This window comes from Gekko japonicus, unplaced genomic scaffold (assembly GCF_001447785.1).
Source record: "Gekko japonicus isolate JY-2015 unplaced genomic scaffold, Gekko_japonicus_V1.1 scaffold256, whole genome shotgun sequence".
NCBI lineage: Eukaryota > Metazoa > Chordata > Lepidosauria > Squamata > Gekkonidae > Gekko > Gekko japonicus.
Window position 1 is genome coordinate 1,063,138 of NW_015161412.1, and position 26,637 is coordinate 1,089,774.

The 26,637-nt window shown below is 46.1% G+C and overlaps 2 protein-coding genes across 2 annotated transcripts in view; one reads left to right on the top strand and one right to left on the bottom strand.

Annotated features, from left to right (window-relative positions):
- LGMN (legumain) overlaps positions 1-2,408 on the bottom strand; it is a 46,863-nt gene extending 44,455 nt beyond the window's left edge. The window contains exon 1 of the mRNA XM_015427166.1: positions 2,297-2,408. The gene's annotated coding sequence lies outside the window, so the exon portion shown is untranslated. The remainder of the gene's footprint in view (positions 1-2,296) is intronic.
- Positions 2,409-10,135: 7,727 nt separating this feature from the next.
- GOLGA5 (golgin A5) overlaps positions 10,136-26,637 on the top strand; it is a 29,728-nt gene continuing 13,226 nt past the window's right edge. Inside the window, exons 1-8 of the mRNA XM_015427174.1 lie at positions 10,136-10,335; positions 12,719-13,308; positions 18,216-18,434; positions 20,510-20,729; positions 21,485-21,608; positions 23,553-23,756; positions 24,039-24,209; positions 25,985-26,113. Coding sequence (XP_015282660.1) covers positions 12,771-13,308; positions 18,216-18,434; positions 20,510-20,729; positions 21,485-21,608; positions 23,553-23,756; positions 24,039-24,209; positions 25,985-26,113 — 1,605 coding nt within the window. The 5' untranslated portion in view covers positions 10,136-10,335; positions 12,719-12,770. The remainder of the gene's footprint in view (positions 10,336-12,718; positions 13,309-18,215; positions 18,435-20,509; positions 20,730-21,484; positions 21,609-23,552; positions 23,757-24,038; positions 24,210-25,984; positions 26,114-26,637) is intronic.

Below are 26,637 nucleotides of genomic sequence, written 5' to 3' on the forward strand. Positions count from 1 at the left end.
ACAAACCCCTGAATATCAGCCACAGAACACAGATGCAGGATGTCAATATGCCAACAGAGGCGTTTGAGAGCACATTTTGGGATAAAACACTCAATGCAGTGCAATGGCCAAGCCAGCTAGACCTCATTGCAATGGCCAAGCCAGCTAGACCTCATTATGTCAGCTGATGTGAACAAGAGCCCTTGCAGTAATGCCAGTACAATCCAGTACTGCCCATCCTTCTCAGTGAGCTAGCCAATGTTATAAAACTCATAAATGTCAACACAGAGCCATCCTAAACACAGTTACACCCTGCTAAGTCCTCTAAAAAGATGTAACTGTGCTCAGGGCAGCACTGTAAAATGTGCAAGTGTGCTCCTAGGTGCCCACGCCTGGGGAAAGCAGTAAACTTTTCACAAGTGATGTCTTCATTTAGTAAAGAAAGACAAGGTACAGAAAGAACTACTTCCATAATTCCACCCCCCCAACTACTCCTCTGATCAAGAATGCAGCCATAGCCAAACTTTCCTGAGTGCCAAATGCTTTTAATCATATGTCAGACATCTGATATAACATCACGGAAGTTTTGAAAAGCCCTAACTTGGATAGCCTGGGCTAGCCAGATCTGCTTGGGTCTCGGAAGCTAAGCAGGGTCACCCCTGGCTAGTATTTGGATGGGAGACATCCAAGGAATTCCAGGGTTATGACCCAGAGGCAGGCAATGGCAAGCAACCTCTTCAAGGCTCTTGTCATGAAAACCCTACGGGGTCGCCATCACTCAGCTGTGACTTGACAGCAAAATTTTTTTTTGAAAAGATATGTGTAATCCGCTGTTATCACTGCCCTCCCCTCCCCACCCCCATAGTATACACCCATTTGCAAAGAACACCACCACTGCCCTAGGAACCACTCCATGCTTTGGGATATAGACTCTGGGGCATGCTTAGATATTTCCACCCCACCTATTGTCCAAGTCCAAAGCAGCTTACATCCTCCTCCTCACCTCCTCCATCTTTGCAACAATCCTGTAAAATAAATTAGGTGAAAGTGACCACGGCCTACAGCTCCCAAGGAAGCTTCCAAGGCATTTATTCAGAAAGTTTGTACGCTGCCTCTCCATACCCGCTGGCGGCAGCTACAAAACTAAAACAAAACCAAGCATATTAAAACCAGCCAAATCTGTCCGCAGCAGCAGAAGTCCCCTAGAGGCTAAAAGATTTATCTCATCATCAACTTACTTACGTCATTTAAATCCAGAATTTCTCCTGCCCCCCCCATGGGGACCCATTGTCCTCTTCTCTATGTTATCCTCACAACGACCCTGTGAGGTAGGTTAGGCTAAGAGCAAATGACTGCCCCCAAGGTAATCCAGAAAGCTCCTGAGGCAGAGCAGTCATCCGAACCTGTGTCCTCCTGAACCCAGACTCACACCACTACACCACACTGGCAACACCGGCATAAATTCTAGAATTGACTGCAACAGCCCTTAGGCATTTTTCCATCCCACATCTCCATATACCGTTGATGGCCCCGGTCACACGGGCCAAATATTGCGGGGGGAGGCGTGGCTAATTGCCCCCCCTGCGCAGTTTGATCCGCGATTACGCGATCAGACGCAGAACACCACGGGTCCTTCCCTCAGTGCTGGCGGGTAAACGAGGGACCGGAGGAGAATGCCATGTGCTGGCGCGATCACACCACGGGCGTCTGGAGGCAGCCCCTGGCAAACGTTTACTAGTACCTTGGAGATACTAGTTTAAGGCGCATTGTTGCCAGTAAGCCACGGGTGCGCTCCACTTCCCAGATGTTGAGGTGTGATCGCGCCCGGATAATCCGCCTCTCCCGCGTTAATTTTGCCGTGTGACCGGGCCAAGGTATCCTAAACTTCCTTTCTGTTTTTCACCTCAGCGACCGCATAGACCACAATCCCTGGCCGCGAAGGCATCAAGACACCTCCGACAAGGGAATCTTGAGCTAAAAGGCCCTCGGGTCTCTTCCAGCAAAGACAAGAGGGTGGGGGAGGCATCTTCCCTTCCCCTCCCGGTAGTTGCCTGGGTCTCTTTCCCAGCTGGGGGGGGGGGGGGGGGAGATACCCAGTTCCTCCCCACTGGATCCAACCCTAAACCTGCTCACTCGGGGACGAAGCCGTGCCGCTAAACACAGGAGGACTTACTACTGGGAATAAACACGCGCAGGACTGCCACTGCCCGCGAAAGTAATCACAGCAACGCTAAACCCCCGCGCTCCTCTCTCTCTCCCCGCTCGTCACCCCCGGCTGGGCGCTTCCAGCGGCGCTCAGCCCCGATCCGGCTCTTACCCAAGCTAGGGAGAGGGGGAGCGAGCCGGGAGCGCCCGAGCCCGTCTTCCTCGGAGAACCCAACGGCAAGCGGAGGCGGCTGAGGTCGGTGCGGCTGGCGGGTGACGATATGCTAGCCGAGGTAAGAGGCGGAGCAGCGGCCTCATTGGCGAGGCGCCTCCTCCTCCTCCAGCCGGCCCCCTCTGCACGGGATGCCTATCCCGACGGAGCTCCGTCGGCTGGCATGCCGTAGCGATGCATGTCGGGAGTTGAAGGCCACGCTTTCGGATTTGCCCTAAAGTCTGGAAAAAACGGACCGAGACGCGCGCTGGGGGAATTTAGCAGCTTGGATCGCAGCAGCCACAGCTACTCTGGAGTAAAGGCTACCGAGTTCAGTAGAATTTATCGCAAAGGATAGGACTGTTTCTATGAAGGAAAAGCCACTGGAATTCCTTAGGGTTTACTGTACATATAAAGGTAAAGGTTCCCTTGCTCGAAAGCCAGTCGAGTCCGACTCTAGGGTTCCGGTGCTCATCTCCGTTTCAAAGCCGAAGAGCCAGCGCTGTCCGAAGACGTTTCCGTGGTCATGTGGCCGGCATGGCATGACTAAACACCAAGGCGCATAGAACGCTGTTAAGTGGTACCTATTTATCTACTTGCAATTTCTTGCTTTCGAACTGCTAGGTTGGCAGGAGCTGGAACTAGAGATGGGAGCTCACTCCATCATGTGGCACCCGGGTCTCGAACTGCTGAACTACTGACCTTCCACAGCCTGCAGTTCAGCGTCTTAACCACTTGAGCCACCGCAGCTCCTTTTACTGTACATAAATACATGAATAAACATGTCTAGGATTATGTTGTCACGTTGCAATCCAAAACATACTTACTTTGATGTAGGCCCCCCGCCCCTTGGTAGGGATGCCAGCCTCCAGGTGGGAATTGGGGATCTCCCAGAATTACAGCTCATCTCCAGAAATCAGTTCCCCTGAAGAAAATGGGTGCATTGTACCCCACTGAGGTCCCTGTCCTCCCCAGGCTCCACCCCCAAATCTCCAGGTGTTTCCCAACCTGGATCTGGCAACCCTATGCCCCCCATCCCCTGCTGGTGGCCAGGGGGGACCTGGCAACCCTAGGTCTCCCACCTTTCCTAGGATTGCGAGCTCCTGGTGGGGAAATACCTGGAGATTTTGGGGGTAGATCCTGAGGAGGGTGGGGTTGGGCAATGCTCCCTCTAAGCTGTGGAGTCTTGTGAGCAAAAAGTCTACTTTGCGAACTACTGGCATTAAAGTTGTGAGCGAGAGATTTGGCTACTGCATAAATTAGTTTGCTCTGGAACCATCCTTCCCGAGCTAAGACGAAAATGTGTGCACTAGAGGCTAAAAAACTGAGCTCACACTAATTCAGCTTAGAGGGAACACTGGGTATGGGCAGGGAAGGACTTCAACAGGGCATAATGCCATAGAGCTCACCTTCCAAAGTGGCCATTTTCCCCAGGTGAATGGATCTTTGTTGCCTGGACATCAGTTGTAATCCCAGGAGATCTCCAGCCACCACCTGAAGGTTGGCAACTCTATATTTTCCTGTAGCTTTGTGGACGTTTTGTACTTCTGTGGGTTTGTCCACACACGGCTAGATATAGCACTGCAGCAATCGTTTTCAACTGGACTGACTTGTCCACACAGGAAAATCCAGTTACAAATGATTGCAGTAGCACACCAATACTGCAATATCCAACCATATATAGGAACAGCCTGATAAGTCCATATTGCCTCATTAACAAAGGAACATTGACCTTCAGTATGGTGCAATAGGTATGTAAAGTGTCATCAAGTCGCACCTGACTCATGGTGAACCTGTATGGTTTTCAAGGCAAGAGATATTCAGAGGTAGTTTTGCCACTGCCTTCCTCTTGCATAGTGAGGCTGGAATTTCTTGGTAGTCTCCCATCCAAATACTAAGCTGGGCCATCTGGGTCAGGGCTGATGCAATCCACAGTGCTATTAGCCTGATGCCAGATAGGGGAATTTCCCTTGGCACAAGGAAACTTAGAGCACAAATTCGTATAAAAGGAAATAAACATTTTTAAGCTGCAGGAAGAAAACCTTGCAGGGGCATAAGAGCCTCTCTACCCCACTGTGTGGACCATGAAAAGCCATGGATGGTTTCAAAACAAATGGGTGTCACAACATCTGTCTGTTTCGATGCACAGCCTCTACTCTGGTCAAGAGGCTACTCTTAAAACAGACTGTGGGGAAGCAGAATGGTTTCCAACTGGCAAAGATGTCAGACAAGGATGTATATTATCTCCCTTTCTCTTCATTCTGTATGCAGAACACACCAGAGAGAAAGCTGTATTAGATTTAAATGAAGGTGGAGTCAAAATTGGTGGAAGGGATGTTAACAATCTGAGATATCCAGATGACACTGCATTATTAACAAGGAAGAATAATAATAAGAGATTGGATTTATACCCCGCCCTTCACTACCCAAAGATGTCTCAGAGCGGCTTACAAACTCCTTTCCCTTCCCCTCCCCACAACAGACACCCTGTGAGGTAGGTGGGGCTGAGAGAACTCTTGACAGAAACGGCTCTTTTTCAAGAACAGCTCTTATCAGAACTATGACTTGCCCAAGGTCATCCAGCCAGGTGCAAGTGGAGGAGTGGGGAATCAAACCTGGTCCGCACACTTAACCACTACACCAAAGGAAGTTGATGTGAGAGAGAGAGAGAAAGAGAAAGAGAGAGAGAGAGATGTTCTAAACCAAAACTCAATTTATTCTCAAGTTAGAACATACTTTGTAGCATTTCAGTATTCAACATAGAATATTTCAACACAACCCCAAGATATAAAGAGTGCACTTGAAGTTCTATAAAGGATATATTTGGTTACTCTGCTAAGACCCATAACTGAGGGTGGTTGGCCAGAACAACAAGGAACAAAACTAAATCCAGACATTAAGTACCCTTTTCCAACCACAGGGGCTAATGTAGCTGTCAGTCAAGTCTATGATGAGCATTTGACATATAATGTCATGTAAGGCAAAAGGCATGTACAGAGTTATCTGTACCCAAAGGCCACAGCACTTAGCAGAGTCCTGAAGCTTCCTGGGAAACAGAACCACAGATTCACCTATAGAGGCTAATTGCTACAGAAATCAAAGTATCATAGGTGCACCAGAGGTTTAGCAGAGGACTGAGGTTCAGTCCAGCCTTAATTCCATGACACTAAGATAACTAAACTGAGGCTATTGTATGTTGGTCACATCATAAGAAGCCAAGACTCTCTGGAAAAGACAATAATGCTAGGAAAAGTTGAAGGAAGCAGGAAAAGAAGAAGACCTAACATGTGACTGGCTCAGTAAAGGAGGCCACGGCGTTCCGTTTGCAAGATCTGAGCGTTCATAACTTGAGATCATTAATTCATAAGGTCGCCATAAATCAGAAGTGACTTGATGGCATATAACACACCCACCCACACCATGCCAGAGTCCTCTCAGCATCACAGTGACTTAAGAAGGCGAGTGTAATAAATCCCTTGATGTTCCGCTTCTTTTATCCTACTGGTAAGGAAAATAGCTGGATGGTCAACTGTTTGCCAAATTAAAAGGGAGCAACCTTCTCTTATTGAATGTTGGCCTTCACGGATGCTAGCTCAGAAACCCGGCTAGAAAAGGGTATGAATTCAGATCATGCTGAAACAAAATCTATCTATGCATTTATATTCTGCATTTTCTCTCCAGGAAGCTCAATGTAGTAGTCATAGCTTTCCCCACCCCCATTTGTTACCATAACAGCCTGTGTGGTGGAATTGGAGGGACACTCATGAAGCCCACACAGGCTCCCCCTTCCAAAGAAAGACTGACCAGAAAGGGGGGGAAAGCCTGAATATTTCAAGGCATGAAAACCCAAGTAAAATCAAGAAACATTCTAGGAAACATTAGCAGGTTTCAGGTTCTGTGGATTTCCCCCTCCCTTTTGATGTATACAGATCCATTTACTACTGGCCAACATTTCTCCACCACTTCCAGCCCTTCAGGCTGACTGAAAGGTTTTAATCCCAGAGGAGTAGCCAGGTCGGTGTCTTGCAGCAAAAATAAATAGGAACCTAGTGCCAGATTATAGACCTAACAAGATTTCACTCCAGCACACAATTTTGTGGACTTCGTCACTTCACCTTGACAACATGGGTTCTTCTGGCCCACAAAAATATATGCTGGAATAAAAACCGTCCGTGCCACTAGAGGACTGAATAATAATGTTGAAAGGTTTTAGTGGCCCCTGCTGGCTAAAAGCTGAAATTTCATCAGGAGTCTTGGAAAGTAAACATTATTGGCGGTAGTCCATTCATTAACTAAGGTAACTTATTTACTTCACTTATATCCCACTTCTCTCCGCAATAGGAACTCAAAGTTGTTCAGCATTCTTCCCTCCTCCGTTTTATCCTCACAACAACCCTGTGAGGTAAGTTAGGCTGAGAATGTGTGTTTGGCCCAAGGTCACCCAGCAAACTTCCACGGCAGAGTAGGGATTCAAACCCGGAGTCTCCCAGGTCTTAGTCTGACACTCTGACCTCTACACCACACTGGCTATGTATTCTGTACCTTAACCGTGGCTACAATAAACAATAAGCAAGAACTCTACAAGTATATTGTGATATTAAAACTAATTGTACTAACATTTTTACTAACAGTGAAAAGATCTCCTCCTCTTGAGGTTTTAGTTTAGTGTGGTTTGCTTTCCTTTATCCTTAGTTGTAGTCCCTTCCCTAATATTTCTTTGTAGTTTTTGTAGTATTTGTAAAATAAAAAAACAACAGTCTCCATGTAAAATCACAAACAGAATTTGTTATGGTGGAATGGCCTGCTTGGGGAAACTGTTCATGAGAACATGTTTATAAAGGGAACAGGGTTGCAATAAAACATGAGAGCATTCTTATAAAGGGAATAAGACTGTAGTTTATTATACTGTTTACTGTATGGACCGATCCAGGTGTGGTTTTTTTATTGTTTACAGCATAGTTAATCATTCTTCCTTGGCAAATAATTCTAGCCATCCTTACTTATTTCTTACTGATTTACTTCATTTATAACCTGCCTTTCTCCCCCATGGGGACTCAAAGTGGCTTACATCATTCTCCTCGCCTCCATTTTATCCTCACAACAACCCTGTGTGGGTTGTACAACTGGCCCAAGGTCAGCCGGCGTGTTTCCATGGCAGAACAGGGATTCAGACCTGGGTCTCCCAGAAGTTAGTCCAACAGACTAATCACTACACAACATTGGCTCTTCAATCCTTAAACCCTAACATATATACATAACAATTTTCAAACAAGGAGTCAAACCATAGGTCTCCCTACCTACTTCGGCTCAATCTATGAAAGCCCAGAACTTCCAGCCCACATTATCCTGTTCTTCTTCAACCTATCCATTATTATCACTTAAGATGAGCCAGCAAAAAGTGTAATCATTTGATTAAATGCACATTAATTAACAGCAGCATTTATAGACTACTTTTCAAGCAACCCAAACTTTTGCCCACATACAACAGTGCCGTAAGGTGGGACAGAAGCTTGCCTAAGCCTGCATATATTAATGGGGAACTACTCTGTTAATAGGTCACATTCTTAGCCACCACCCTGCACTCTAGTACTACATATTATAATACTAGCATCCTTATTTTCTGTTCCTAATAATTCATTGCAACCACATAGCAAATCCCAAGCCAGAATTTGAAAGATGGTCAACAAGATGAAGACTGGCTTCACAAACAAACCATAGTTAAATAAAACCATGGTTTTGCTTTATAAGTGAATCAAGTCTCTCACCTGCCCTGCAAGTCTTTTTCTAGGCCAATAGTTTGCATAATGTTGCATTTGCTATTTTTTTTACCTTTTAAATTTGCAAAGTGTTTTGTAGTTGGGAAAATGAGAATGATACATACTGACTTTCCCAAAACTGCACAACAGCTCCACAGCGGAGGTGCATGCCACTGATGTGTATGATAACTTCCTAGCAACTGGACTGCACCAGATCCACAAAGAGGCCTGGTTGAATTTACACAGGAGTGGGGAAACTGGAACTTTACACATGGTCAGTAGTCCTCTGCTCTTGTTAATGAGTCCTGAAACTGAAAATGGGTCCCTGAATTAAGCGATGGGAAATCTTGGCTCAAACCAATCAAGGCTTTCAGCCATGGACTAATAAGGACTCTTTGTTGTGCCAGATGTTTATAAAACAAAGCACTAAATCATAAGCTCCTTTCTCTACAAGACCAGATTTCCTGGTCGTTCCTGGCACCATTACTGCTTAGTTAAAACAACTGCAGGTCATCTAGAATGAAAATGTAAAAATCCAAAGCTGTGATTTATAACATGTCCTCGTTTAAACCTAATCCACTGTTACCATCTCCACATTGCAGATAGGGGCTTACTCTTCCCCCCTTCTGTCTGCCACCTAGCAGGCTAAGTGTCGCAAGTACACCTCCCTGAACCTCAGCAACTCTAGGAGTCCTCAAGAGCTCCACTACACCTCTGATGTTCTACTAAAGGCTGCCCCACCACCTCCTCCAATGATGAAATTGAAACTATACATTTTGATACTCCTACTTCTCACTACCATATTCTCTTCTGGCTTTTCCTCTTTCTACACTTCTTCAATCCTTCTTTTCTCTGATCCTACTCAAGAAGATGACTATCACTATTGACTTGGTTCACCATCTACACACACCCTTGATGTTACATAGGGTTACCAGCTCCTGCTTGGGAAATTCCTGGAGATTTGGAAGTGGAGCATGTAGAGGGTGGAGTTTGAGGAAGGAAGGGAGCTCAGCAGAGATGTGATGTCATAGAATCTGCTCCAGAGAAAATAATCTCTGAAGTCTGGATATCAGTTGTGAATCCAGAAGATCTACAGCCTCCACCTGGAGGCTGGTCACCCTACCTTCATCCAATCACCTCCTGGTTACCCTCATCTCTCCCATTCTCACCCCATCCTCAACCATATAACCAACCTATCCTTCTTCTCTACTGTATCCCCACGAGCTACCATCTACAGTCCAACACACCATTCTCCACATTCTCAAAAAGCCACTTCTTGACGCGACTTCCCTCTCGAATACTACCCTTTTGTCTTCAAACGCCTAGAGCAATAGCAAATTAATCCTGTTGGTTCTAAAACGTCTTCTCATCACCCTATCTGCCCGAGTCTTTTTTTAAAAAAAAACAGCGCCTCCAACGTGGATAACTGCCCCCCTCCTATTTTGTATAGTGAAAACAAAATAATTCAGTCGAGTCCGAAGTAGCATCTTAGAGACCAACAAGATTTTCAGGGTAAAGGCAAATCTCCCTTCGCCGAATACACCAATACGAGAAAGACGCATGTCGCGCTCTCCTTACACTTTCAGAGACGATTTTACCGCTCCATCAACACGAAAACTACCAGGTCCCATCAGAAGCGGAGTATGAATTACACATGCAGAAGAAGTGAGCAGTGACTCACGAAAACTCATACCCGGCCACAACTTTTGTTATACTTTAAGGTGCCCCGGGACTCTCGCTCTTTTCTACATGCACACTCCGACCCTTGAGATGCCTGTTAAACCAACACTTGATCATTGGCCGTGATTTTGTACAGGTAGGGTACGGCGTCGCTCTAGTCCTTCGCCACCTCTATGGCCTTACATACTTCGCATGGGTCATCGTAAACCCGGAAGCGCCGAAGATAAACACTGAATGCGACTCTAGCCTGACGCTAATCTTATGGAATAACCTTCACGCCTATGAGTGTCTCTCGGATTGGCCTGTCTCGTCACTTCCGCACCTGGTCTCGTCTGCGCAGGCGCTCTTCGGGAGGGTGAGCGGCCGGCGCCGCCGGGTCCTTCCGCCGGCGCATCCGTAGCCACGTCTCCCGGAAGACCGAACACGGGCAGCCCTGACTAGACTGCGGCCTGGCCCAGAGTTTCTGCTGCTGCTGTCGCTGTCGAGCCTACTTTCCTCCTCTTATGTTGCTGCTGGGACGATCTCTGCTCCAGCGATCGGGGCCCTTAGAGAGCGTGGCTGAGGGTAAGCTGAGGCCCACAGGACGGGCAGGGCAGACAGCAAGGCGGCTGGAGGAAAGGAAATGTATGTATGTGTGTGTGTGTGGGGGGGTGCTGACTGAGGATGGAAGAAGGTCAACAAGAGTTCTGGGGAGGCGGGTATGTATAAAAAAAAGTGCGAAAATTGACAGGCCCCATTTCATGGGCAGGCGGGGTAAAATTATCCCAAATGCATGAGTCGAAATGGGGACTGAGATATGTTGCTGCCCCTGTGGAGAGGCTCTGTGGCATTCCAGTATCCCATACAGCGCCGAGCACGCAGTGCCGTGACGGCTCCCCCCCCGGGGGGGGGGCTGGGTTCTTGCAGATACAGACTGAACAAGCAAAGCTTTTCTCGGTATGGCAGTGATCAGCCGTAGTCAGTCAGAAGCATGCAGAAAGTGAGCAATGATTCAAAGTAAACGAACGGAAACACAGGAAAAGACAACAAAGTGAGTCCAGTGGCACCTTTAAGACCAACAGAGTTTCCAGCCTATAGAGCCATGGGTACAACCTGGTTTGGAGTTCCTCTAGGTTTTGGCGCCCTGGAGCTATAATAAAACATGAAGTAAACTGCTGGATATTGGAGCAATTGTAGCTGAGGGTCTTCGCCTCCTGAGTGCCTCTCATAACCTTTCTGGCGCCCTGTTGTCACGGTAGAAATGCCAAATAAATTACTGGCAGTCCAAGAGCGAGGAGGGTTTTTGTAGAGGAGGGAAAGTGAGAGTGTGACAATTCAAGGAATAAGGGAGGGTTGGAGGTTTGGTGGGAGGGACAGGCTTTAATGGGGACGAGAGGCAGAAATTAGGTGGACTGGATATATTTCTAGGATGGGAGGCTAGTCGTTGGCAGCAGGGTTTCAGAGTTTTGCTTTGTGTGTGTTTCATGATGAATAATAAGTGTTGAAGAATGAGAGAAGAGTAGGCTGGCTGATGACAGCATTTTGTGTGAATGTCAGTGTGAGTATTTATAGTTCCTACACCAGCCCTCTGACACACCCACATGTTTGTTCCAGGTGCTTTTTCTGTTGGTGTGTCCTTCCCATGCGCCAGAAAAACCACTCCCACACACAGCAGGTCAGGGTTTGCAAATGCTGTGGCTTTGGAAAACGGTGACTGTTTAAATATGACTTAGCTATGCTGATTAAACAGGTACCTAAAAGCTAGTTTACAAAATGTTTTTCCCCCTTCATATGAACAATTGCAACCATTTCCAGGTATGCATTTATGTGTGCAGATGTGAAGGAAAAAGACGGGGAAATTGCCTTTATATTCTAGCCATTTGCTGTTGCCTTTATCCACAATTGCTATGAGATGGTGTGCCTGAGAAAGAACAGCTTGTTATGGTGGGAAGCTGAGTGATCAAGCCCTAAATAATGACTACATACATGGTAGCTTTTCTGAACCAGCTTTTGTATCACAGGTCACCTCCTGAGTATCAAAGGAGAATAGCAGGTCTGTTTGATTGAGCTTTGATCTGCAATACTTGCAAAGGAAGTGGGGGAAGTCTCCAGTTTAAGATTCAAGGGAGTATACATGGCTAAGAGGAATTGTGTTTTGCCCTGCATCAATGCCTTATTTGTCCACAAGCTTTCCCCACATGTGTGTGTTTGCATAGCCAGGGTTACTTCTGGTATTAAAGTCCTTACACAGCACACAACGCTGCCCTATGCTGAGTCAGACTGTTGGCCCATTTAATTCAAGAAGGGTAGCTGTGTTTAGCCTATTCTAGCAAAATAAAACAGAAGTCTGGTGGCATGTTAAAGACTAACAACTTTTATTCCAGCATTTATTCTATTGGTCCATCAAGCCCACTGGTGGGTAGACCGCTGGCAGACTGATAGTGGTTCTCCACTGTCACATCAGCTACTACCTGATCCTTTAACAGGAGATGCCAGGGATTGAATCTGGGACCTTCTGAATACAAAGCAGGTGTTCTGCCACTGAGCTGTGGCCCCTTCCCTCCCTCTCTGTGACCTTTTCGTTCCGTAATTTGGAGAGTCCCACATATCACCTGTTTTTTTTTGTTTTGTTATTAGTGCTCTGAGGATTTCTGCCTACAGACGTTTAATTTGGCTTTGATGCAGTTGATCCACCTTCTGTGTTTGCAGGGCTGCCTTGAGTAGTACAGGATTACATGGTATTATTGTATTCTATCCCCCTTTCACTGATAATATGTATTTTATAGTGACTAGAAGAAATATTGTAGTATGTTTCAGCTCTAATGCATGCAGAAGTGGAACAGTCTCATCAACCCAGCTATCATAAATACAGGAACATACAGGAAAGATAAACCACATTCTTTAGTTTTGTAACATTTTTATTGTGTGTCATCGTGATCTGAAATTCCCTGTTTCTTTCTTCCTTTAGGTTGAGCATTTGATGATCTAATTCCATATAGTCCTGGTCTTTGACTTCCGTTATGTCTTGGTTTGCTGAACTCGCTGGGAAGGCAGAGGACCTTCTCAACAAAGTCGATCAAGGAGCTGCCTCCGCTTTAAGCAAGAAAGACACTGTGGATATTGCGTCCTACAGCAAGAGTCACTTGGATGCTGTCAGTGAGTACCCCAAGCCGCACCAGACTCCATCTAAATCGAGCTTTATCGCTTCAGCAGCCGATAACATTAAACACCAGAAGGCCACCATCCTAGCAGGGACTGCAAATGTGAAAGTGACGTCCAGGACATCTGTAGAACCTCTGCCTTCCGTGGAAACGGCTTCCACACCCAGGCCGTCTTCCCAATTTGTGAGAAGGAAAAAATCTGAACCAAATGACGAACTTCTCTTTGACTTTCTCAATAGCTCTGAAAAGGAACCAAACGGAAGAATGGACCTCAGGCGGGAGAAAAGCAGAGCAGCCCCTGCTCAGAATCATTCTCGGACTTCGAGCATGAGCTCCGTCTCGGCCAGTTCACAGAGTATCAAAACTGGAGAAGATGTTTCTCTCCGGAGTCAAAACGGTAGCTAAGCATAACTACAGAGGTTAAGGAATATTAAGTTTGGTGGTGGTGAGCAGATCATAGCCTTATGACGTTGTTGTCTAATTGTGGAATGAATTCCAAATGTGTTGTTTAAAGTAGTTATGCATATAATACAGGGCCTCTTTAGTTCTGCTACCAGCTCTTGGATGGATTGCTGTCTGTCATATGATGAGTCTTATCTTTGGGAACCTGGTTCCTCAGTTAATGAGAGTGGTGCCTTATAGACTTTCTGGCCACTGGCCGTGCAGCAAATTCTCCCCTCCCCATTTTATCCTCAAACAATACTGTGAAGTAATTGGTCGAGAGGAGAGGTCTGACCCAAGGAGGACCCAAGGAGAGTCATGGCTGAAGGGGGGGATTTGAACTTGAGGTGCCCACCTCCTGGTCTTAATACTCTGTCTGCCACAGTACACCTATTTTTATATCCAGTTGGCAGCTTCCACTGTGCTGTACAGCTGAATCTGTGGGAGGTGTCATTGGGAATAAAAAGGCAGGTGTTTTGTACCCTAGCCATGCCACATAGCTACAGTTTACTGCAGGAAGCCAGCCATGAGGGCTGCACGGACTAGGATGAAATGGAGTGGTAAGACCTGAGCATGAGCTTGAAGTATGACGCCCACGTGTAAGGTTGGGACTGGATATGCTTAAATCAGGGATCCCTCACATGGTACCTGTGGGCACCAGGATGTTCACTGATGTGTTTCATGGTGCCCACTTGCTTCTTCGGCAAAGCGTCTCTTCCACAAAGCGGTGAGTCAGTCCTGTTTTTTTTCCTACTTCACTGAAGTAGAAGGTGCTTCAGAACAGCCCAAGAGGCATCACCTTTACATCCGCATGGAGCACCCATTTGGCAACAGCTGCCTCCTCTGTGCTTGTCTTGGAACTTCCCAGTGTTTTGTGATTGGACTCAGCCAGTTTGGTTAGGAGTGCAGACTCTGAACTGGGAGAACCAGGTTTCATTCCCCACTCCACATACAGCTGCTGGTGTGACCTTGGGTCAGTTACAGGTTCTTTCAGAGTTGTTCTCTCATGAGCAGTTCTCAAGAGAGCTCTCTCAGCCCCACCTACCTCACAGGGTGTCTGTTGTGGGGAGGGGAAGGGAAAGCAGATTGTAAGCCGTTCTGAGACTCCTTCGGGTATTGAAGGACAGGGTATAAATCCTATCTCCTCTTCCTCCTCTCTTCGTCATCTTCTTCCCCATTTCATGATTGGTTCCACTTCTCCATAGCAGCCCTTTCATGGCAATGTCTGTTCTCAAAATGTTGAGGGCCCCAGGTTAAATAATTAGATCTATCTGTATGCACTCTTCTGATTACTTGCTTTGCACAGAAGCAGGGTGGATGTACCCTAATATTTTTTTAAAAAAATAATTGTATTTAAAAACAACAACAAATTAAGTTACCATTTTCTCTTTTAAATTAGCCTGGTTTGAAATTAAATTTGTAATGATTGCCATCATAAAATTTTCTAAAATTGAACTTATGAACCTCTTATGAAATGCTGCATTTGTTTGTAAAGACAAAGGGGAGGGACTCAGGCGTATAGTTTCTGCTTGGCATGCAGAAGGTCCCAGGTTCAATCCCTGGCATTTCCTATTTTAAAAAGGATTAATTCGTAGTTGATGTGAAAAACTTCCACCTGAGTAGACGACACAGACCTTGATGGGCCAGTCATCTGATTCAATGTAAAGCAGTGTCATGTGTTTTTTAAAAGTGTGTAATACAGCTTTTGTCAGCCATCCTGTAGCATAACATAGCATGCACACATTAGGCTTGCTGCTGGGAGGCCGGAACCCACAAGGAACTCCAGGTGATATCCAGTGATCATCTGGTTTTTCCTGTTTTATGCCTTGGAGTTACCTGCTCTCTGCAGTTGGCTCCTTATTGTAATTTTAAATATTGATTCAACTTGGCAGTCAAAAAAACATGGGCTTTCCGGCTCATGGAGAGTAGCAACCGAAGTGGTCACTACCATCAGCTTTTGCTTCTGGTTGAGATTTAGTCTTTTGTGAGGTGAGCCAGGGTTCTATTTGATTTTAAATCACTATGTGTTATGGTTATAGTATCCATTTTAATTGAGTAGCTAAATAATAAATGGAAAATGTTGGTTTAAAGCAATGATTTCAACTGCTCCCCTCCTTAGTCTACCTTGTATAAAAGTGTTTATTTTTCAGTGGATTATGCAATTGAGTGCTTCTAAAAATTTAGAATATTAGTAGTCTTAAAAAAATTCCTCTGTGTTATGAATTAATTGGTTTGATGCAGGTAGATGTTATTACTAGATACCCTCTGCTTATCCAGTTCAGGGAAGCTGTAAACTGAATAGTATATGCCAGGCCACAATCCGCTGGGAAGTTCTGCACATTGTTACAAGTAGGAGCCTGTTGTTGTCATTGAGGCTTGTGCAGGGGAACTTCACTGCTGTGTTTATTGATTTATTTTAACTTATTTGATCATCTCCCTTTCTCACTGAAACTGAAGGCAAATTCCAAACTTACCAAAAAAAAATTGAAGACCACTATAATAACAAGTATAAAACATACAATCGAGTCATTTTGTAGAAAAAGAGGGGCCGGAGCTCATTAGCATAACTTATTAGCATAACTTATTTGCATATGCTATACCCCCTGACATCACCGGAAGTGTGTCAGAAGGCAACACCCACCTCTTAGGCTCCACTGGACTGTTTTGGATTGCTAGCTATGGGGGGGAGGGGAACGCACAGATCTGCCCTCACAGAGGAGGGAGAGCTTGTATCTGAAGGCAGGCCGGGGAGGGGGGCTCTGCAACTTACCTGGCTGCTTCTTGCTCCTCGTGGCCCGACTGAGGGCTGCTGGGAGCAGGGGGCGGGGCTTGTTGCATGTGCCCACCCCCTGGGCTCCTTACTGCCGGAGCTCCGCTCCTGTGCGCTCCCGCAAGAAATGACCCCTGCATACAATAAACAGTGCCATAAAATTGCATAACACAAAGATCAGTATAATTCAATGAACAATGCAGTATGGAGGGGGAGGGAGAGGGGGGAAACAGCCTAATTTTTTTCCTTTACAATTAAAAATGTAGCTCTGTTCCTTTTATAAAATGTGCCCTCCATTTTACTGTGTCCCTCTTCCCTTTATAAAAATGCCCTCCTAACTTTCTTGTGGACCACCCTTGAGTTGTTCTCATTTTCCTGCCTTTAATGGTGTCCAAAGTGAGCTTCCTGAGGCGTCCACCACCTTTTTTCTTGGGGTGGGTCTACCGTGTTGCATGCTGGTGCTAAATATTCAATGGGAATAGTTTTGCACATTCAGCTTGGGATTTGTTTTCTCTTCATACGAGGTTTCCTCCTGGTCTAACAGGAATAGGCTTCTTTTACTAATATCCATCTGTTTTCACAGCCAGCAAAAAAACCAACTTTGGGACTTATTTTTACTAGTGCATCTATCAGTAACAATAAGTGGCAGGGCAGGGGGGCAACCCATTTGGCTGAAGTGTCACTTTGCATGCTGGGAAACATCTCTCAGGAAAAAAGCAGCAGAGCAGAAGGGAGTTTCCTGGACGGCTCTTTTAGCTGCAGAAAAATGTTCCACTTTTGTCCTGTCTGGTGTCGCTCATCCTACACATAGCCTGCACACCCACTGACCTACTTACCCATTTTTGATATTTTTATCCTGCCCTTCCCCCTAGGAGCTCAGGCTGGCATAAATGATTCTCCTCTCCCCATTTCAACCTCAGAACAATCCTGTGTGGTTGATTAGGCAAGGAGAGAGTGTCACGCCTGAGGTCAGCAACTGAGTTTCGTGGCAATTGGGCACTGGAACCCAAGTCTTCCAATAGTCCAGCATTCCAACCCCTGCACTACACTGTCTCTCCAGAGTGCCAGCGTGTAGTGTGGCGTAATGGTTGGTGTGTCAGACTAGGATCTCTGCCATAGAGGCTTGCTGGCTGACCTTGGGCCAACCACATGCTCTCAGCCTAACCTACCTCACCGGGTGATAAAGTGGAGGTGTGGAGAATGATAAACTGCTTTGGGTCCCTACTGAGGAGGAGAGGAGAGGTCTAAATGCAGTACGCATGTAAACACAGCAATTGTATATTGTAGCCTACAAAGTGCTGCATTTTCTTTTTCTCTGTCACATACACCCACATTGGCATGCCCACTCACACCTGTTTCTGCAGACCCAGGCAAACAGCAAAAACCAGAAGTTTATCAACTATCTGATTGGCTTCATTAGGCTTTGGCTTAGGGGAAGGGGGGGGATGGCATCCCACTGTATATAGGCTTGATCTCCACCTGATGACTAACAATACAACCCTACAACAAATCTAGAGTCCAGTGGCACCTTTAAGACAAACAAAGGTTTAGTCAAGGTATGAGCGTTCGTGTGCAAGGCACACTTTATCAAATGCATTAGAATGGCAGGCAAGGTTCAAACTTATAGCCAGAGAATGAACAGCAAATTAACATGCAATGTGATGATGATCAAGACATGCAAAGTGACACTAAATAACAATTTAAGGGTTAATATGTCAAACTAGCAGGTAAATGTCTAAAGGTGTCTTTTCTAATTGTGGGAAGTGACTGGGAATCTTCATTCTCTCCTGTCAGGCGTGGAAGGCACTCAACATTACCTCCCCCTCTAAAAAATGCTGTTACAGACGTTAACTCTAGTCTGAGCCCATTTATTTCAGTGGTCTTAGATTGGAGAAACTCTTCATAGGATTGCATGAACTCAGAGTAATTAGGTCTGTTTGCAGTATGGTAAGGATTCAGAGGAGCTGTTAAGTATTTTTGGTGCGGTATTGTGCTGAGTTTAGTATCCCTGTTTACTACAGTGTTGATTGTTCTACGTAGCAAATAGGCCACCAAATGAATGCGTTGAGTTGAATGTGCGTCTCTTTCTGCAGATACTCCCAGTAGCTCCAGTTCTGGCCTAGAGACAGATGTGGATGTTAAAAAAGAGTCACCACCAAGTGCGGAAGTGAACCCAAGCCTGGCACCCAACGACAGCACATCCCACGAGCTTTCCAATCTCCGACTGGAGAATCAGCTGCTGCGGAATGAAGTGCAGTCTTTAAACCAAGAAATGGCCGCGTTAATTCAGCGATCAACGGAAACCCAAAAAGGTAGCGAAATGTCTGGAAGTGCAGAGATGTCGTGTTGGTAACAGTATGAAGTTCACAAGCTGTTTCCAATGAGCCGTGAGCAGAGCAAAGCTTGTAGCACAGGACTTCTCTTCCTTCCCTATCAGATGCAGCCTCCTGTGCCCCTCCCTGAAATTGTGAGACCCTCACAAACAGCTCGGTGGGATTCCTAGTAGATGAAGAAATGGGTGGAAATTGCCCCTTTTCTGATGGAAGCGGCCTCATGCTGGAAGTCAATTGCTGTTGGGATATATCTCAGTACAATATCGTGCTTAAGAATGTCAGGTCTGGGACGTGAAGTTCCCAGTTCAGGTCTCACCTCAGCCAACCCTAGCCGGTCCTTTGCAAGCCACTGTTTTCTTGGTCCCCTTCCTCTTGCATTACTGAGATGAAGATGCTGGTGTGCTTTTACAGAGTTGTTTTGTGTGCTATGAAGAGAACATATTTTTTTAAATCACTTTGGTTTCCTAAAAGGCACTATAAAAATGCTGAAGGTTATTACCAATTATTCACAAGTGGATGCTATGTGTTTGAAATCAAATACATGATTTGCAAATAAAAACGTGAGATAGCTTTCAAATTCCAGTCCTAAAACTCTCTGGCTCCTTGACAGCCATAAGGCAGTGTTTGCTTTGATTCTGCAGGAGCACAGAAGAAATCCAGCCTGTAGCAGTGGATGCAGAATTCAGCATTCTGAGAATCTTGATCCTCGTTTTAAAACGAAGAATGATCTTTTCATTATGCATGCAAAGGTCAAGCTTTAAGCTAACTGGACAGTGACTGTGAAAATATCCAATGTATAGAGAGAGGGTTGAATAAGATTTCTGTTGGTTGAGAATGGGGCTGTATAGTGTTTTCATCTTTCCTGTGTCCAGAAGAACCAAAGCAGCAAAAATTGTAGAATAAATTATGTAAAAAGATAGAAAGTATGCAAATATGCCCAATTATACTATGCAAAAGTCACAGAATTCAGCTTTTCTTGTTGCAGATTTTTGGGCTTCTTAGACATACACCCCCTGACCACAAAGTTTTCTCTGATTTTGCCCCTTCTTACCCATTTTTCCTTTTTCCTTCCTGACCAAATCTGCTGTATCCTGCTCCTGTAACTTATTTCCATTGCAGCACTTTGGGCACAGAATTTAAGTGGGCCTCCTCAGCATTCTTGAACCCTGGTCACTGGCTCTTAAACTTGACTGGGCATAACAAACCTTTAGGACTGTCTCCTAATAATTTCTTGCTTTGCTTTCTTGTTTTTTAAACTTTCTCTGTGATTTTTTTTCTTTCTCATTCTTGTGCCAGTGATTCAGCCTGTGATTTTTACAAGGCAGCATGTATTTATGGCAGAATTGTTAAAGAGCCCATGAATGTATGAACTTCCTCTCCTGTCTGTATTATACTGAGTCAAACCGTCAGTCCACTTAGTGCACTATTTTCTTCTCTCCCATCTTCCACCCACAAGGCTTTCACTGGAGATGACACGATTTGAACTCAGGTCTTTGGGCATGCAAAGCATATTTAGGAGACCGATAGTGTGCTGTGGTTTCCTATGCTCCCTCTTCCCCTCTCCTGTGTGAATCCTCCCTCCTTCCCACTGTTTGCTTTGACCAAAGTGAATTTTATGTCCTAACAACAGCTAGTGCTAGCCAGGACTGCCCTGGGATCCAGAGCTTGAAACTAACATTTAAAGAGGGTTTTGCAAGCTCTGTTTATGATGGTATCTGCCTAACACTGTCTGTGGTTGGAGCTGTGATCAAAATAAATTGTGAAAGAGAGGGGGAAATTGAAAGGGGTGGAGGAAGGGGGTGGGAAGAGAGTGCATAAGCAAATGGCCCGTGCCCCCCCCCCGTGAGTTTTCCAGCTGTGATTAGGTCATTAGGAGCATTATGTCTGCACAAGGTCAATACGCTCACACCCCACTAAGCTTATTTCTTGTTGATGCCTCATTTCTGGTTTCTGAGAGATTCATGCTGGGCACGCAAGAAATGTTGACTGTAAATATGCCAGAAATAAATATGCTTGTCAATCAACGCTAATATTTGCTGACTTGAATTATGCAGAGCTGAACAATGCCCGAGCAAGGGTTGAAAAGTGGAATGTCGACAATTCCAAGAATGACAGGCTTGTTCGCGAACTTCAGGCTCGGGTGGACGATCTGACGGAAGCTGCCTCTGCCAAGGATTCCCAGTTGGCTGTCCTGAAAGTGAGGCTGCAGGAAGCTGATCAGCTGCTGAATTCACGGACTGAAGCTCTGGAAACCCTGAAGACGGAAAAATCTCGGTATACAAAAGCCTCCTTACCATTGTATTAATAAGGGATTAGCTTTGGAAAAAGTGCAGAAAAGGGCAACTAGAATGATAAAAGGGTTGGAACACGTTCCCTATGAGGAAAGGTTAAAGCGCTTGGGGCTCTTTAGCTTGGAGAAATGACGACTGAGGGGTGACATGATTGAGGTTTATAAGATTATGCATGGGATAGAGCAGGTAGAGAAAGAGGTACTTTTCTCCCTTTCTCACAATACAAGAACTCGTGGGCACTCCATGAAATTGCTGAGCGGTCGGGTTAGAACGGATAAAAGGAAGTACTTCTTCACCCAAAGAGTGATTAACACATGGAATTCACTGCCACAGGAGGTGGTGGCGGCTACAAGCATGGACGGCTTCAAGAGGGAAATTAGATAAGCATATGGAGCAGAGGTCCATCGGTGGCTATTAGCCACAAGGTATAGATAGGGGCTCTGGGGCAAGTGATGCTTTGTCTTCTTGGTGCTTGGGGGGGGGGGCAATAGTGGGAGGGCTCCTAGTGTCCTGGCTTCACTGCTGGACCTCCTGATGGCACTGGTATTTCTGGCCACTGTGTGACAGAGTGTTGGACTGGATGGGCCATTGGCCTGATCCAACATTGGTTTCTCTTATGTTCTTATGTGTGTTTGGCCACCGGCACAGTCCCTAAACTATTGATTTATCTTGAAAGCAAGGGATGTGCTTTCCTCAAGTTTACTGATTCCAGGTGTGTCTGTCTGTCTGTCTGTCTAGAATATTACAGGATAACTGTGAAGGGAACAGCTTGCACAACCAAGCCCTTCAGACCCTTCAGGAGAGGTTACACGATGCAGAGTCCGCGTTCAAACGGGAGCAAGACGGCTACAAACAGATGCAGGTCAGAACAGCAGAATCGCTGACTCGCTTCGCTGCTTGAGGGCTGGCCCCTAAAGAGCACAGAAGGGCACCTTCAGATACTGTTGTTCCTTCTGCACTCTAATGACCCTTCTGGGGAGTCTTCTGTTTCCTTCGGTTTCAGAGGCTCCTCTTACGTATCCCATCTGAGATTCAGCATAAGTAAAGTAGCATTTGGGGGGTTGGGTTGATTTCTGTTGCCAAAGGAATAAGCAAAGTAAGCCAAAATCTGAAATGCATAACAGAATTGCTTGTGCAATAAATGCAGTGCACCTGCAACATTGTGTTTTCTTATCACCTCTTCCTGGGAGTTGCAAGGGCCTGTGGGAATTGATTGGGCCACTTTGCAAGCTGGGACTTGAAACAGCAAGTGGCTGTTCAGTATCCCAGCAGGGCCCTGTGTAGCAAGTGACCACTGGCCAGGCCAACCTTTTCCAGCCTGTTTGCAGCATGCTACAACTGGAGTGGCAAGCCTGCAGAAGTTGAGTGCAGCCCTCCAGCCCTGCCTGATTGGTCACCTGCCAGGTGTCTGATAGTCTCGGGAGGCTGTGTCAGTTTGCTTTCAGTTTGATGAGTCCTGGGGTGTGCAGGCTAGCACTAGGGTGTTGGGTTTGGGCATGGGGGGGGGGGGGAACGTGTGAATTCCTGCACAGCCCTAAATCTCTCAAGGTGGCTTTGCCCAAGTTGTTGACTCTCCAGCCAGGCCTGCTTAGGCTGATTTGGATTGTGGCACTGGAGGGAAAGGAGAGCTGACCTGTGCATCTTTGCACAGTGCGACTTTGTGCAGTGCGACTTTGTGCAGAGTTGTCAGGTCCCACAGGAATCAGGAAAAGGGGTTATTTTATTGAAGCCATGAGTCACTGAACAAGTCTCTGTTTGGAATAACGTTAGCCTACAAAGCTGGGTAGTATAAAGGAAATTCATAATAGGCCTGGCCAATGATTATAATTCCCGCTCTGATACAAGGAGCAGTTTTATGCGCCCATTCCTTGGGAAAGCAACGGCCCGTCATTATCACTAAAAGCATTTCACACAATTTCTTCTAATTAAAACAAAAGCGTAGAAATCTCTTCTCCACACCTGTGACCTTGAAGCAAAGAGCGTTCCAAATAACAAGCTATGTCATTCTTGCGTCTAGGCATGCGCATGATTCTCTAAGCAAACAGCAAACATAATGAGCAGCGCTAACGGGTTTGGAGGGGGGGGAAGGATCGGAGCACACACAGAGTGTAGGATACAGGTTACCACATAAATGAAACAATCAGGACCATTGGCAGCTTGCTGACAAGAGTTAGCACATGGGTGTGACACCCCACCCCCAGGCTACAGATCTCTCTGGCACACGAACATTGCATGTGCAGTGGTTGGGGGCCCCAGTTTGAATGAGATGGCAGGTGTGTTCGACAAAATGCACAGATTGGTTCTTCCGTCCTGCCAGTGCCGTGTTTAAATTGGGCCTCATTAAGTGGTTGCGAGGCTGATTTGAAGTGCTTTTGTACAATGTCCTGAGGTCTTTTAGAGAAATGACAGGATATGCAATTAAGTTCGAGTCCAGTAGCACCTTAGAGATTAACAGGATTTGGGAGGGGGTATAAGTTTCCAAGAGTCAAGGCTCCCTTCATCAGATATGAAGGAAACTTTGACTCTCAAAAGGTTATTCCCCCCCCCCCCCCAAGTCTTGCTGGTCTCTAAGGTGCCACTTGGCTTGAATCTGGCTTTTCTGCTGTAGACCAACGCGGCTACCCCCTGTGAAAGAATATGCAACATGCCAGTAAAGAAAATACATGCCCCTCTCCTTCGCCTACAGCAGAATGTTTCACTCTCCTTCATGTCTGGGTTCTGTCTTTATTATTGGCAATATTTTGAGCTTTCCCCCTCCCCCTGCTTATTTGATGGTAAAAATGACTTTAAAACCTGCTCCTCGCAGAACGAGTTTGCAGCCCGCCTCAGCAAAATGGAAGTCGAACGTCAGAGCTTGGCAGAAGCCGTGACTGCAGCCGAGAGGAAGTGCACGGAGGAGAAGCGGAGAGCCGATGAACTTCAGCAACAAGTCAAAGTAGCCAAAACCAACCTGGAGTCTGCTAAACAAGAACTGGTTGACTACAAGCAAAAAGCTACACGCATTCTCCAGGTGAAGCCGTTAATGTAACTCCACACAGAATGAAGTAGGCCTTGTCAGGAAAGAGATGTATGCCCTCATTACTGGAAGCTCAGTGGAACCTCCTTGTATGAAAGTAACATAGCTTAGCCCCAGAGGCTGAGGTGAATGAGAGGGAGGAGCCATCCCCTTTAAGCCCACGCTTGGGTTCAAGATGTTCCCAGATGCAGAGAGCGTGGGTAGTGTACATAATTGAGCATAGACCTTTGGGACTGTGATGCAGGTGCACTAACATCACTATGTCTTAAATCGCAGTCTAAAGAAAAGTTGATCAACAGCCTGAAAGAAGGCTCCGGCATTGAAGGCCTGGACAGCCAAACGGCCAGCATCATGGAGCTGGAGGAGCTGAGGCACGAGCGAGAGATGCAGAAGGAGGAAATGCAAAGGCTTCGGGGGCAGATGCAGCAGCTGAGGACGGAGCTCCAGGTAGGGGAAATGTGCCCACAGTTCTTTGGATGTGGTAATAACAGCAGCACAGATCCTGGTGTTTTCCCCCTCTTCTCCTGGACTGTATAGTGAGGCTGGAGAAGGGAAGTCGGGCCTGTGTGATGTAATGGAGAGAAGACTGTACTTGGACTGAGAAGGCTTGGGTTCAGATCCTCCTCCTGGCTGGAGACCAGTTACACACTCTCAGCCTACTTCATAGGGTTGCTGAGAAGATCCTGTACTCGGTCCGGAGCTCCTTGGAGTACAAAGGCAGTTTAACAAGAGATAGGTCTTTGGGGCCCCACACTGTCTTGTCTTTCTGTTGATTCAGGCAACAGACGTAAAAGCAGGAACAGAAGTGGAGTTTTTTGTTCCCTTTCAGTTTGGTGTAATGGTCTGGTGTAATCGTTAAGAGCGGCAAGCTCTAATCTGTAGAACCAGGTTTGATTCCCCACTGCTCCACATGCAGCCAGCTGGGTGACCTTTGGTCAGTCATAAGTTCTCTCAGAGCTGTTCTCTCAAGAGCAGTTCTCTCAGAGCTCTCTCAGCCCCACCTACCTCACAGGGTGTCGGTTGTGGGGAGAGGAAGGGAAAGGAGATTGTAAGCTGCTCTGAGACTCTGAGTGAAGGGCGGGATATAAATACAATCTCTTCATTTTCTTCTCCTGCTATTGCTGCTGTAATGATTCCAGTATGAGGTCTGGAGTGAAACTTGATTGTTGCCCCCTCCCCACTGCTTCAGACGAGATGTCTGCTTTGTTTTCTTTTTTATTTTCAAGCTTTTTGCATGACTATGTAATTAATAGGTTGTTTGGAGCTTTATTATATATATTTTTAAAGTTTCCTTTCTGGGTTTTTACACTTTGAAATCTGTCCCAGTCAGGCAGGGGGAGTGGCTTCATGACTGCCATGAGGCCAAGCCAATCAGTGTTGTGCACAACTCTGCTTTAAAGAAGGGGGACAATAATTTAATGGGTAACACCAGGACTTGACAATCAAAGCCCTGCGAAACTGACTGCTTCTTTTCAAAGCAGCCCCCCCGGAGAACTTTTCACTTCTGCAGAGGCAGTGAGTGTGTTTTCACTGCAGCTCGGTGCTGAAATTGGAAATGGGTGCTAGCAACTACCAGCAAAGAAATTTGGGGCATTGCTAATGGGAGGGGAAATGATAGATTTAAAAAAAAAAAAACTAGCACCAGATAGGCATATAGTCAATGGCTTAGATCTGTCAAATCATTTCTGTAGACAGAACAGTTTCTGCCCATGGAGTGTGACTGTTTCGCCTCTCCCTTCCTGCCGCAGCCTGGGAGCAGCATTTCCGGCAACATTTCAGACTGCAGCAGGAGGGGGGACTCCACAGAGTCATGTGCCACGGGAGGAAGTCTTTCCACCCATGGAGACACTCAAGTGGATTTGAGCCAGTGGGGTGACTCTTCTTTGTAATATCCAAAGGAGGATTTGTGTGGGAGTGGGCTCACGTTAAAGATGTACATTCAGCCTGTGGGGTACCCTTCAGACGAGTGGTCCAAAGGAAGCCCCTGTAGCCAGGCACTGTGGATACAGCTACCAGCACTGCTTCATGACTGTCAGTGAGACTGACTTGGCTCACAGGCTGTCTGTTGGAGGGGGGACAAGCATAAGAAGTTAAATGGATCATATGCTAGATGGATCATATGCAGAGAATGGGGTGCTAGGTGAAGGGATCAGGTTTATGTAAAGGAACTGGAACCCCACTTTGTTTATTATGAAATTGCGCCAATTAATAATTATTCATAGGATATGGAAGCACAGCAGATGAGCGAAGCAGAGTCCACCAGAGAACAGATTCAGGATTTGCAGGACCAAATCTCAGTGCACAAAACAGCCAAGCAGGAAGTCGAGGCTGAACTGGAGAGGCAGAAACAGGTATGTTGGTTGTTTTTGCTATCCTCATGTTTATGCAAGTGAAATCCAATTTTACCCGTCCTCAGGCTTATAATACCGGTTTAGATAAGAACCGCAGGACTTGCTGTGGGTGCTGAAAATTTTCAAAGTGGTGATTGGTCCTGTAGAAGGGGAACCGTGGAATGGGTGGAGATTATAACTTTTAATAAACTGACTCTTGAAATGTATGCACTTGAGGTACTCAAGAGCAAGTGGTCAGTAACTTCCCTGAGCTGACAGAGACTCCAGCTACCAAACGTAAATGCTGGAATCAAGGCCAAAGACACAGAAGGAAGATGGGTTTCAAAGGGAGCCTTAGTGTTAACTGGAATCCAGCTGTGGTTCATTCTTGTGCTTCTGTGATCAACTGACTTTCCTGCCTTCAAAGTCCAAAGTAGATGATGGCAGATCCTTTCAGGTACAAAGGTGTACCACAAGTCCCAAACAGTTGTTGTACTGACACCATATGTGCAGCCTGTGAAGAAGCTACTGTATTGCATTCTGAT